This window comes from Propithecus coquereli, unplaced genomic scaffold, assembly GCF_000956105.1.
Source record: "Propithecus coquereli isolate 6110/MARCELLA unplaced genomic scaffold, Pcoq_1.0 Scaffold128, whole genome shotgun sequence".
Taxonomy (NCBI): Eukaryota; Metazoa; Chordata; class Mammalia; order Primates; family Indriidae; genus Propithecus; species Propithecus coquereli.
Window position 1 is genome coordinate 3,939,463 of NW_012136969.1, and position 14,693 is coordinate 3,954,155.

General features: G+C 36.9%; 1 protein-coding gene across 1 annotated transcript in view; it reads right to left on the reverse strand.

Moving 5' to 3' along the window:
* The window catches only part of MRPL50 (mitochondrial ribosomal protein L50), a 22,803-nt gene extending 8,268 nt beyond the window's left edge, over positions 1 to 14,535 (reverse strand). The window contains exon 1 of the mRNA XM_012638284.1: positions 14,393 to 14,535. Coding sequence (XP_012493738.1) covers positions 14,393 to 14,484 — 92 coding nt within the window. The 5' untranslated portion in view covers positions 14,485 to 14,535. The remainder of the gene's footprint in view (positions 1 to 14,392) is intronic.
* Between the last annotated feature and the right edge of the window lie 158 nt (positions 14,536 to 14,693).

Consider the following 14,693-nt stretch of genomic DNA (forward strand, 5'->3'; position numbering starts at 1 on the left):
TGTCCAATTAAGTTCTTTCTATTTTTGGTAGAGACGGGGTCTCGCTCTTGCTCAGGCCGGTCTTGAACTCTTGAGCTCAAACAATCCGCCCGCCTCGGCCTCCCAGAGTGCTATGATTACAGGCGTGAGCCACCGCGCCTGGCCCTGAGTTTTAATTTTATTTACATTCTACTTACAGGAAAATAGTCTGCTACATGGCAAGAGTGACACCATCTTAAAACCGCCATGATGATCAATGTTTGACTGCTGTATATCAAGATGTTCTGTAGCAATGTCTTTAAACAATGCCTGTAGCATAGAAACCCCTCAGAAAGATGTTTATCTAATCTCCACAGTGATCACAAGTTTCAGCAAGAAAATCTGAAACATGACCACCTGCATGTCTTTACCCTAAAAGCTAAGGATATTCTGGAGGGTGAGTACAGGGATCCACCATATTTTGTGTTTGCCCGAGACACTGCTTCTGTTCCTAATTCCCTATTAAATATTTCTTTCTGAGAAACTGGATTTGTCAGACTCTTTCTTTGGTCTCTCACTTCCCTCAGCCTCTAGGGGTAGATCTGTATATATCTGCTCACCGCAGAACATAATACTCTTACCATATCAGGCTGTCTTAGACTCAACATTATCGACATCTTGGACAAGATAATTTGTTATTACGGAGGGCTCTCCTGTTCATTGTAGAATGTTTAGCAGCATCCCTGCTTCTGTCTACTAGATGCCAGTAGCACTCCTGTCCCCCAGTCATGACAACCAAAAGACAGTGCCAAATGTCCCTGGCATGCAAAAATGTCTCTGGTTGAGAACCACTGTACCAGATGATAAACTCCTAAAGACAGATGTTTTATTGATTTAGGAGGTTCTTTGAAAACATATTTAGTAACTGCTTGAATAACTATTATTGAGTAGATGGGCCAATGTGAAGTAACGTGTATCATTTAAGTGCTTAATAAAAGATGTGTTCATAAATTACCTAGAGATTCCTGTTCCCCATGGAGTTGGCATTTGATTGGTACTGCTCATCCCTATAGAAACTGGAAGCACCAGAAATAAAATGGTGTTTGGTCAAGAATATGGTTTTTAATGCAATTTCTCCTTGCCTTAAAGACTTTGTTCCCGCAATTAATCTCTCTTTCTGAACCAGTTTTTAAAATCAACTTCTTACTACCTACTAGAGTATTCCCAGGGCACAAAATATACTGTAATGTGTCCTATTTTTAAACAAAAAAAATTTCCCCTAGACTACATGTTCCCTTCTAGCTACTGCTCACCTTTTCAACAAGACTTCTCAAAAGACTTGTCTATACTTAGTATCTAACTCCTCACCTCCCATATTCTCCTCAAATCACTGCAGTCAAATCTCATCACGCATAGAATGAAAAGTAATTCACATAAATGGATTAAACACCCCAACAAAAGATACAGAGTGGCTGAATGAATTAAAAAATAAGACCCAACTATATGCTGTCCACAAGAAACTCATTTTAGATTCAAGGACACACACAGGCTGAAAATGAAAAGATGTAAAAAGATGTTCCATGGAATGTTAGCCAAAAGAAAGTAGGAATAGCTATACATACATCAGACAAAACAAACTTTAAGTCAAAAACTGTCTCTAGAGACAAAGATGAAGGTCATTACGGAAGGATAAAAAGGTCAATTTAACAGGAAGATATAACAATTGTAAATACATGTGTACCCAACATGAGAGCACCTAAGTATATAAAGCAAATATTGATAGATCTGAAAGGAGAAATTGACAACAATGCAATAGCAAGAGAATTCAATATCCCGCTTTCAATAATGGATAGAACATACAGACAGGAAATCAATAAACAATGGACTTGCATACCACTATAGACCAAATGGACCCAACAGAACTTTCTATACAACAGCAAAAGAATATACAATCTTCTCCAGCACACACACAACATTCTCTAGATCATGTGTTAGGTCACAAAACAAGTCTTCGCAAATTTAACAAGATCAAAATCATACCAAGTATCTTTATTGACCACAATAGAATTAAACTAGAAATAAGTAACAGCAAGAAAATGAAAAAATTGACAAATGGAAACTAAACAACACCCTCTTAATCAACCACTGAGTCAAAGAGGAAATAAAAAAGGAATTTAAAAAATAAGACAAACAAAACAAAACATACCAGAATTTATGAGATGCAGAAAAAACAGTAATAAGAGGAAAGTTTATAGCAATAAATACCTCTATTAAAAAAGAAAGATCTCAAAGAATTTAACATTTAACCTCAAAGAATTAGAAAAAGAAAAAATTAAGCCCAAAGGAAGGAAATAATAAAGATCAGAGTAGACATAAATTCAATAGAGAATAGAAAAACAATAGAAAAAAAATCAACAAAACTAAGAGCTGGTTTTTTGAAAAGATAAACAAAAACTGACAAATCCTTAGCTAGACTAAGAAATAAAATCAGAAATGAAAGAGGAACCATTACAACAGATGCCACAGAAATAAAAAGTATTATAAGAGAGTATTATAAACAATTATATGCCAATAAATTGGATAGCCAATAAGAAATGGATAAATTCCTAGAAACACGCAACCTACTAAGACCAAGTCAAGAAAAAATAAATGGTAATATAAATTGGTACAGCTATTATTAAAAACTATATGGAGGTTTGTCAAATAACTAAAAATAGGCTGGCAGCAATGGCTCATGCCTGTAATCCTAGCACTTTAGGAGGCCAAGGCAGGAGGATTGCTTGATGCCAGGAGTATGAGACCAGCCTGGGCAACATAGCAAGACCCTATCTCTACAAAAAATTAAAAAATTAGCTGGGCACAGTCGCATGTGCCTGTAGTCCTGGATACCCAGGAAGCTGAGGCAGGAGGATCGTTTGAGCCAGGAAGTTTGAGGTTACGATGAGCTATGATGGCACCACTGCACTCTAGCCAGGCAACAGAGCGAGACCCTGTCTCAAAAAAAATAAATAAATAAAAAAATTACCATGTGATTCAGCAATCCCACTTATCATTATTTATCCAATATTTGAAATCAGTACATCAAAGACATATCTGCACTACCATATTCTTCACAACAGCCAAGTTACGGAATCAACCTAAGTTTCCATCTGTTGATGAAGTGTCCATCAACAGATGAATAGGCAAAGAAAATGTGGTGCATACACACACGCGCGCACACACACACACACACACACACACACACACAATGGAATAATAGCTTTTAAAAAGAAGGAAATTTGGTCATTTGCAACAACATGGATGGAATTAGAGAACATTATGCTTAGTAAAATAAGCCAGGCACAGAAAGACAAATACTGCGTGTTCTCACTTATATATATGGAAACTAAAACAATTGAATTCGAAGAAGCAGAGGCTGAGGGGTAGGGGGAAGGATGGAGGGAATGAGGAGATAGATGGTCAAAGTCAAAGCCTCAATTAGAAAGGAGAAATAAGTTTTTTTCCTCTGAGATGTATTATACAATGTGGTGAATATAGTAAATAATTATATATTATACACTTAAAAAACAATAAAACAATATAGTTAAAAAAACTAAAAAAAGCAAAAAGCCATTTAAAAGAATTTAGAATGGTAGTTACTCTGAGGCAGAAATAGTGGGAGCCATTGGAAAACTGTTATACAGGGCTAAATATGGGTAATGTTTTATTCTTTAATTGGGTCTTGTATATATGGATGTCCATTTTATTGTTGTTCTTTAATCTAGACCTCTATGTTATATGATTTATTTCCTAAGTATTACATTAAAAATAAAGCTATTTGTGTGACTAGAAAAAAATAAGAAGGAATAGAAAGCCTACACAGATCAATAATAAATAAGGAGACTGAAGCAGTAATTGAAAACCTCCCAACAAAGAAAAGCCCAGCAGCACTACATGGCCCCAAGTTAATTTTATCAAATATTCAAAGAATGAATATCGATTCTCCTTAAACTCTTCCCCAAAAAAAGAAGAAGAAACACTTCCAAATACATTTTATGAGGCAAGCATCACCCTGATACCAAAGCCAGACAAAGACACCACAGGACAACTGTAGACCAATATCCCTAATGAAAATGGATGCAAAAATTCTCAACAAAATGCTAGCAAAACAAATTCAACAGCATATCAAAAAGATTTTAAACTTTGACCAAGTAGAATTTATCCCTGGAATGCAAGGCTGGGGATCAAGAAATGTAAATCAATAAATGTGATATACCACATTAATAGAATGAAAGTAAAAACCACATTATCACCTCAATAGATGGAGCAAAAAACATTTGACAAAGTTCAACACCCACTCATGATAAAAACTCTGAACAAAATAGGTATGGAAGAAACTTACCTTGACACAATAAAGATGATTTAGAAAAAGCACACAGCTAACATCATAATCAATGGAAAAAAATGGAAAGTTTTCTCTTTAGGAGCCAGTACAAGGCAAAGATGCCAACTCTCACCAGTCCAATTAAATACAATACTAGACATTCTAGCCATAGTTATTAGGGAAGGGAAAAAAAGGCATCCAAATCAGAAAGAAGCAGCAAAATTGCCTGTTTGCAGAATACATGATCTTAATAATAGAAAACCCCAATGACTATATAAAAAAACCTGTTAGAACTAAGAAACAATTTCAGAAAAGATGAAAACACAGAATCAGCATACAAAAATTAGTAGCATTTCTATACACCAACAACAAACTATGTGAAAAGAAAATTTAAAAACAAACCCATTTATAATAGCATCACAAATCAAAATACTTAAAAAGAAATTTAAGGTGGGATGTGAAAAATCTATACGCTGAAAACTACAAAACAATGATGAAATAAATTGAAGACAACACAAATAAATGGAAAGATACCTGTGTTCATACATTGGAAGAATTAATATTGTTAAAATGTCTATACTACCCAAAGCAATGGGTACACTACAGCTTCAACACAATGCTTATCAAAATTCTAATGGCATTTTCCACAGAAGGAGAAAAAAAGCAATCCTAAAATTTGTATGGAATCACAAAAGACCCAGAATAGCAAAAGCAATTTTGAGGAAGAACAAAGTTGGAGGTATATTTCCCTACTTAAAATTCTATTACAAAGCTATAGTAATCAAAACAGTATGGTATTGGCATAAAACAGATACACAGGCCAAAGGAACAAAACAGAGAATCCATAAATAAACCCACGCATATACAGTCAAGTAATTTTTGACAAAGGTGCCAAGAATATATAATAGGGAAAAGATAATCTCTTCAATATGGTGTTGGGAAAACTGAATATCCACATGCAAAAGAATGAAAATGGATCTTTATCTCGCACCATACGCAAAACATAATTCAAAATGATGTAAAGCCTTAAATGTGAGGTCTGAAACCACAAAAACTCCTATAAGAAAAGATAGGGGAAAGCTTCTTGACATTGGTTTTAGCATTAATTTCTTTGATATGATGCCAAAAACACAGGCAACAAAAGCAAAAATAATCAAGTGGCAATACATAGAACTAAAAAACTTCCACACGGCAAAAGAAACAAGCAACAAAATGAAAAAGGCAACTTACAGACTGGTAGAAAATATCTGCAAAATATACATTTGATCAAATCTAATGTCTGATAATATATAAAATATATAAGGAACTCAAACAAACCAACAGCAAAAAACCAGATAAGCTGTTTAAACAATTGGCGAAGGACTTGAATAGACGTTTCTCCATAGACAACATACAGATGGCCAACAAGGAAAAGGTGCTCAACATTACTTATCATCAGGGAAATTTAAATCAAAATCATAATGAAAGGAGGCAGAACAAGATAGCTGAATAGAACCCTCCAGTGATTGTCCCCCCCACCCTCATGGGAGCATCAAATTGAACAGCTATCCAACAAGAAAGCACCTTCATAAAAAACAAAAAAAGGAGGTGAGGGATGACAATACCTCACGGCATGGTAACAAGGAAAGTAGCACTGAAGAGGGCAGAAAGGACAGTCTTACGCTACCACCCCATCCCTAACCGCAGACTGCCACTAGGAGAGAGAATCTGTGTGCTTGGGGGTGGGACAGCACAGTGAACATGGGACTTTGCATTAGAACTCAGCACTGCCCCGTCACAAGGGAACACAGAATCGAACAGAATTCTGCTGGTGCCCACAAAGGGAGCATTTAGACTATACTTGGGCCAGATAGGAATCTACCACCCTGGCAGGAGGAATCCAAGACCTGGCTGGCTTCACCACTAGCTGACTAAAGTGGCCTGGGACCCAGAATAAATTGCTCCAACTGCCAGGCCATAGTGACTGGAGTTCTTAGGGGAGCCCCAGTGTTGTGCTCGTCTTTGAGGCTATGGGTTTGGGGTGTGAACCAGCACGACATGAGCTGTGCTGGCCATAGGAGTGCCTGTCTTCCTCTCCCTGTATGCCAGGCATGCAGCTCAGAGAAAGACTCCTTCCACCCATAGGAAGAAGAGGGGACAGTACAGTGGACTTTGTCTTGGAACTGTGTACCAGCCCAAACAAAGTAAAATAAGGTACTCGTCAAAATCCTGAAGTCCCTGATTTCAGGCCATCACTCCAGGACAGCATTTCTAGACTCATCATGGGCCAGAAGGGAATCTGCTGCTCTAATGGGATGAACCCAAATCTCAGCAGGCTTCATCACCTACTGATTAAGTAGCCTCAGACCTTGAATAAACATCAGCTGCTGTCAGGAAGTAGTGGCCTCAAGCCTTGGACAAACCCCAGCAGAGTGCTGGTCCAGAAGGCTGTGGACTTCAGGTGTAACTGAGTGCAGTACCAGCTGTGGTGGCCATGGGAGTGCCTACATCACCCCTTACCCAACTCCATGTAACCCAGCATGGAGAGAAACTCCTTTCAGTTGGGGAAAGAGAGGGAAGAAAGAGTGAGGGACTTTACTTGGGAACCCAGAGAATTCTCCATTATTTTCTCCAAGTCCATGAGGGCACAGTATTTAGGAGTCTGCAAAAATGGCAGCGTACCTGGGCACAGGGTGCCCTCTAGTGCTAAAATAGCTGCAGTGACCACAGGATTAGGTAACAACATTCAGTCCCCATAGAATTCTTAGAAAGCTCTCTGAAGAAAGATGGGCATAAATAAAGCCAGACTGCAAAGACTGAAATTAATACCTAACTCTTTAGTGCCCAGACACTGACCAATGTCCACAAGCATCAAGAACATCCAGGGAAAATATGACCTCACCAAATAGCCAATTTGAGAATGATGGAGAATGTGACCTTTCAGACAGAGAATTCAAAAGAGCTGTTTTGAGGAAACTCAATGGACTTCAAGAAAACACAGACAAAAAACTAAGAATTCTATCAGAGAAATTTAACAAACAGACTGACATAAAAAAGAATCAAACAGAAATCCTGCAGATGAAAAATTCAATTTACAAGCTGAAAAATACATCAGAATGTCTCAAAACTAGAATTATCAAGCAGAAGAAAGAATTAGTGAACTCAAAGACAGGCTATTTGAAAATACAGAGGTGAAAAAAGAATGAAAAAGAATGAAGTACACTTACAAGATCTAGAAAATAGCCTCGAAAGGGCAAATGCAAAAGTTATTGGCCTTGGCCAGGCGCGGTGGCTCACGCCTGTAATCCTAGCTCTCTGGGAGGCCGAGGCGGGTGGATTGTTTGAGCTCAGGAGTTCGAAACCAGCCTGAGCAAGAGCGAGACCCCGTCTCTACTAAAATTAGAAAAAAATTAATTGGACAACTAAAAATATATAGAAAAAATTAGCCGGGCATGGTGGCACATGCCCGTAGTCCCAGCTACTCGGGAGGCTGAAGCAGGAGGATCACTTGAGTCCAGGAGTTTGAGGTTGCTGTGAGCTAGGCTGACGCCACGGCACTCACTCTAGCCCAGGCAACACGGCTCTGAGACTCTGTCTCAAAAAAAAAAAAAAAAAAGTTATTGGCCTTAAAGAGGATATCGACAAAGAGACTAGTGTAGAAAGTTTATTCAAAGAAATAATAACAAAGAACTTTTCAAACCTAGAGAAAGATATGACTATCCAGATTCAAGAAGGTCGAAGAACATCAAGCAGATTCAAACCAAGTAAGACTACTGCAATGCATATAATAAATAAACTCTCAAAAGTCAAAGACAAAGAAAGGATCCTAAAAGCAGTAAAAGAAAAAAGCAGCAAATAACATATAAAGGAGCTCTGATACATCTAGCAGAAGACTCCTCAACAGAAACCTTACAGGAGTGAATGGGATGATATATTCAAAGTGCTGAAAGGGGAGGGGTAGGGGAAAATGCTAACCAAGAATACTATACCCAGCAAAGATATTCCTAAAATATGAAGGCAAAATAAAGACTTTCCTAGACAAATAAAAGGAAATTCAACATCACCTGACCTATCTTACAAAAAATGCTAAAGGGAGTTCTTCGATCTAAAAGAAAAGGATGCTAACATGTAATAAGAAATCATCTGAAGATGTGAAATTCACTGATTAAAAAAACACAGAAAATTCAGGATAGTTGAACACAGTAATTGTGGTGTAAAGCACTCATGTCTTTAGTATGGAAACTAAAAGACAAGTTATCAAAAATGATAATTACTACAATAATTTGTTAAGACATAGGCAATCTAAAAAATATAAATAGGGACAACAAAAAGTAAAAAAAGATGAAGGGATTAGAGTTGAAGTTAGAGTTTTTTAGTTTTTTCTTTGCTTGTTTCTTTGTGATCAAAGTTAAGTTGTCATCTGTTTAAAAAAATTTGTTATGATTATATAAGATATTTTCTGTAAAACTCATGGTAACCACAACGTAAAAACCTGTAACAGATACATTAAAAATAAAAGGCATGGAATTAAGACATACTACCAGAGAAGAACACTTATCCAAAAAGGAAGAAGAGGGGACTTATTATAAAAAACCTGAGAAATCAAATAACAAAATGGCAGTAGTAAGTCCTTACCCATCAATAACATTTAGTGTAAATGGATTAAACTCTCCAATTAAAACGGCAGTCCCCAACCTTTTTGGCACCGGGGGGTGGGGGGGGTTCATGGAAGACAATTTTTCCACAGACTGAGGATAGGGAGGTGGGGTGCCATGAGTTGGTGGGGGGATGCAGAGCTCAGGCAGCCATGCACAGGCCATTTCCTAACAGGCCATGGACTGGTAATGGGCTGCAGCCCAGGTGTTAGGGACCACAGGATTAAAAAACACAAAGCAGTTGAATGGATTAAGGAACAAGACCCAACTATGCTGACTTCAAGAAACTCACTTCACCTATAAAAACACATAGACTGAAAGTGAAGAGCAGGAAAAAGATATTACATGCAAATGGGAAAAAACGAGTAGGAGTAGCTATACTTATATAAGATAAAATAGATTTCGAGTCAAAAACTATAAAAAGAGACAAAGACCATTACATAATGATAAAAAGGTCAATTCAGCAAAAAGGATATAACAACTCTAAATATATATGGAACCAATATTGGAGCATCCAAACATATAAAGAAAATAATAGGTCTAAAGGGAGAAATAGACTGCAATACAATAATAATAGACAACTTCAACACCCCATTTTCAGCAATGGACAGATCAACCAGACAGAAAATAAATAAGGAAACATCAGAATTAAACTATACTCTAGACTAAACAGACCTCACATTTATAGAACATTTCATCCAGCTGCTACAGAATACATATTCTTCTCATTGGCACATGGAACATTCTTCAGAGTAGACCACATGTTAGGCCACAAAACAAGTCTTAACAAATTCGAAAAAACTGAAATCCTATCAAGTATCTTTTCTGACCACAATAAAATAAAACTAGAAATCAATAACAAGAGGAACTCTGGAAACTACACAAATAAATGAAACTTAAACAACATGCTCCTGAATGATCAATAGATCAATGATGAAATTAAGAAGGAAATAAAACTTTCTTGAAATAATAAAAATGATAACACAACACACCAAAACCTACAGGAAACAGCAAAAGCAGTAATAAAAGGGAAGTTTATAGCAATATACAACATCAAAAAAGAAGAAAAACTTCAAACAAACAACCAAATGCCAATAATTGGAAAATCTAGAAGAAAAGGATAAATTCCTAGACAGATATAACCTGCCAAGATTCAGCCATGAAGAAACAGAAGACCTGAAGAGACCAATAATGAGTAATGAGATAGAAGCAGTAATAGAAAGTATCTCATCTATGAAAAACCTGATGGCTTCACTACTGAACTCCAGCAAACATTTAAAGAAAAACTAATACCAACTAATACCAGTTCTACTCAAACTATTCCAAAAAATTGAAGAGAAGGGGATACTTCTAAACTCCTAAGAGGCCAGCATTACCCTGATACGAAAACCAGACAAAGACACCACACAAAAATGAAAACTGCAGACCTATATCCTTGATAAGCATATATGTAAAAACCCTAAATAAAATACTAGCAAACAGAATCCAGTAACACATTAAAACGATCATTTACCATGATCTTTTTACCCTGAATCCCAAGTGGGATTCATCCCAGGGATGCAAGGATGGTTCAACATACATAAGTCAATAAATGTGATACCACATATTAACAGAATCAAGAACAAGAACCATATGATTTCAATAGATGCTGAGAAAGCATTTGATAAAATTCAATATCCCTTCATGATAAAAACTCTCAATGAACTGAGTATAGAAGGAACATACCTCAAAACAGTAAAGGCCATATATGACAAATCCACAGCTAGCATCATACTAAATAGAGAAAAATTGAAAGCCTTTCCTCTAAGATCTGAAACAAGACAAGGATGCCCACTTTCACCACTTTTATTCAACATGGAACTGGAAGGCCTAGCCAAAGCAGTTAGACAAAAGAAAGAAACAGCAACAAAACTAGAAAGGAAGAAGTCAAATTGTCCTTGTTTTCAGATGATTTGATCTTTTATTTAGAAAAATCTAAAGACTCCACTAAAAAATTGTTTGAGCTGTTAAACAAATTCAGTAAAGTTGCAGGATACAAAATCAACATATAAGAAAGATCTCTACAATAAAACGCTGATGGAAGAAATTGAAGAGGACACCAAAAAAAAAAAGGGAGAGTTATCTCATGTTCATGGATTGGAAAAATTAATATTGTTAAAATGTCCGTATTACCCAAAATGATCTACAGACTCAATGCAATCCCTATCAAAATACCAATGTGGCCGGTCACGGTGGCTGAGATCTGTACTTCGAGAGGTTGGAGGATTGCTTGAGTCCAGGAGTTTGAGACAGTCTGAGTGACATAGCAAGACCAAGTCTCTATGAAAAATAAGAAAAATTAACTGGATGTGGTGGTATGGCCTGTAGTCCCAGCTACTCTTGCTAAGGCAAGGGGATCACTTGAGCCCAGAAGTTCGAGGCTTCAGTCAGCTATGACCACGCCACTGCACTTTCAGCCTAGACAACAGAGTGAGATCTCATCTTAAACAAACAAACAAAAATACAATGACATTCTTCACAGAAATGGAAAAACAATCCTAAAGTTCGTATGGAACCACAACAGAGCCTAAATAACCAAAGCAATGCTAAAAGAACAAAGCTGGAGGCATTATATTACCTGACTTCAAAGTATACAATGAAGCTATAGTAAGCAAAACAGCATGGTACTGGCAAGTACACAGACACACAGACCAATGAAACAGAATAGAGAACCCAGAAGTAAATCCACACATTTAGAGCTAACTTATTTTCAATAAAGGCATTAAGAATATATATTGGGGATAGGACAGTCTCTTCAGTAAGTGGTTCTGGAAAAACTGGATAACTATATGCAGAAGAAAAAAACTAGATACCTATCTTTCATCATATACAAAATCAAATAAAATGGATTAAAGATGTAAATGTAAATCCTGAAACTATGACACTACTAAAAGAAAACACTGGGGAAGTGCTTCAGGACATTGGTCTGGGCAAGGACCTCTTGAGTAAGACCTCAAAACCATAGGCAGTAAGAGCAAAAATAGGCAAATGGGATTACATAAAGATAAAAGGTTTCTGCACAGCAAAGGCAACAATCAACAAAGTGAAGAGACAACCTACAGAATGGGAGAAAATACATGCAAACTATTCATCTGATAAAGGATTAATAACCAGAATAGATAAGGAATTCAAACAACTCAACAGCAAACAAAGAAACAAAAAAAAATCCAATTTAACAATGGGCAAAAGATCTAAATAGCCATTTCTTAAAAGACATATATTATTAACAGGTATATGAAAAAATGATCATTAATCATTATCAGGGAAATGCAACTCAAAACCACAATGAGATACTATCTCACCTTAGTTAAAGTGACTATTATCAAAAAGACAGAAAATAATAAATGCTAGGAAGGATGTGGAGAAATGGGATACTGGTAAACTGTTGGTGGGTGGGAATGTAAGTCAGTACAGCCACTGTGGAAAACAGTATGGAAGTTCCTCAAAAAACTAAAAATAGAACTACCATATGATCCAACAATCCCACTGCTGGATTTACATACAAAAGAAAGGAAATCAGTCTACCAAAGAGATATCAGCACTTCCATGCTTGTTGCAGCACTATTCACATAACCAAGATATGAAATCAACCTAAGTTTCCATCAATGGATAAAAAAAAAAAGTGTTATATACACACAATGGAGTATTATTCAGCCATAAAAAAGAATGAAATCCTGTCATTTGCAGCAACACTGGTGAAACTGGAGACCATTGTTAAGTGAAATAAGCCAAGCACAGAAAGACAAATACCTTATGTTTCTCACTCCGATGTAGGAGAATTTAAAAAAAAAACTGGTCTCATGGAGGCAGTAAATAGAATGGTGCTTATCAAAGGCTGGAAAGGGTAGTGGTGCAAAGGCTATGAAGAGGGTTTGGTTAATTGATACAAACATACAGTTAGAAGGAATAAGTTCTAGTGTGTTCAACTGCATAATAGGGTAACTATAGTTACCAATAATTTATTGTATATTTCCAAAACAGCTAGAAGCAAAGACTTGGAATGTTCTCAATGTAAGGAAATAATGTTTGACAGGATGGATATCTCAATTACCCAGATTTGGTCATTCCACATTGTATGCTTATATCAAAGTATCACATGAACCCCATAAATATAACTATTATGCATCCATAAAAATTTTTAAAAATGGAACACAATGAGATATCACCTCGCATCCATTAGGATGGTCACTATCAAAAAGACAAATGTTGGTAAGGATGTGGAAAAAAGGGCAATCTTATCCACTGTTCATGGGAATGTAAACTGGTATGGCCATTATGGAAAACAGTATGGAGATTCCTCAAAAAAATTATAAATAGAAATATCCTACGATCTAGCAATATATACTACTGAGTATATATCCAAAGGACACAAAATCAGTCTCTGAAGGAGATATCTGCACTCCCACGTTCATTGCAGCAATATTCATAATAGCCAAGATATGGAAACACCTATGTGTCCCTTAACAGATGAATGGAACATGAAATTGTGATATATAATTTTGATACATATCTGTATGTCAAAATTAAAGAAATTGTGGATATACACACACACAATGGAATATTATTCAGCCTTAAAAAAGGAAATTTGTTACATGTATGAACCTGGAAAACATTATGCTAAGAGAAATGAGCCAAGAAAAATACTGCACAATCTCTTATATGTGGAATTGGTATTGTATACTTGAAATTTGCTAAGAGTAAATCTTAAGTGTTTTCACCACACATAAAAAAAATAGTAACTATGTCGAGATGAATATGATAATCAGCTTAACTGCAGTAATAAGTTCATTATGTATATTAAAATATCAAGTTTTATACCTTATATATACAATTTTGAAAAAATAAATAAGAAATGTAATTCATTCCTTCCATCTCAGTAATCTCTTATTTTCACTAGTTTTCTTCATAATTTACAATTTCCTTAGTTACATGAGCATTTGTTCAGTCCTTCCTCCATTAGAACACATGCCCTCTGAGAACAAAAATTTGGTCTTAGTAAAACCACTGTATTTTTACAACACCCAAAATATAGCGCTTTCACCTTCAGATTCTAAAACGTGTCATTTCTTTCCTAACAACACACTAGGTGCCTCGCACACGTGGTCAATACTGTTATGAACGAGTGAGGTGGAAGGGAAAGGGGGCGGTATTTCCAATATAAGATGAGAAAACCGAGGCCAAGCGAGTAAGTGACTGGGCCCACTGCTCGCGGAGACATGCACTGAAACTTCTGAACTCAGGACCCTAACGGACTTTCTTGTCCTTCCCCTAATCAGTTGCAGGACCATGGTCCCGTCTTAATACTGTGACACTGCCTTCTGAACTGGTCCCTTCGTCCTCCTCAGTTTCTCTTCTTACTTTCCGTGAACGAAACCCACCGTCCAACCTTCAGTTTTACCTGAATCGAGACCAAAATTCTCTGCGTGGCGCCCCTGAGACTATCCACATGAAGCCTCTTCTGGTAACGCCGGACACAGACAGCGCCGCCATTTTCGAGGAAAGCCACCGGCCTGTGCTCAACCCTCAGCCGACAGTGTCGCGCCCAGACTAACCAATAGGATGCAAGTTTAGTAGCAGGTGTTCCCCTTTTCCTAGCACCTCCCTCTCCCTTTGCACGCCGGGAAATGTAGTCCGGTAGCCATCGCCAGCGGAGGCTGCACCACGACCCTCTCTCGGAGCATGACGGGAGTTGTAGTTTG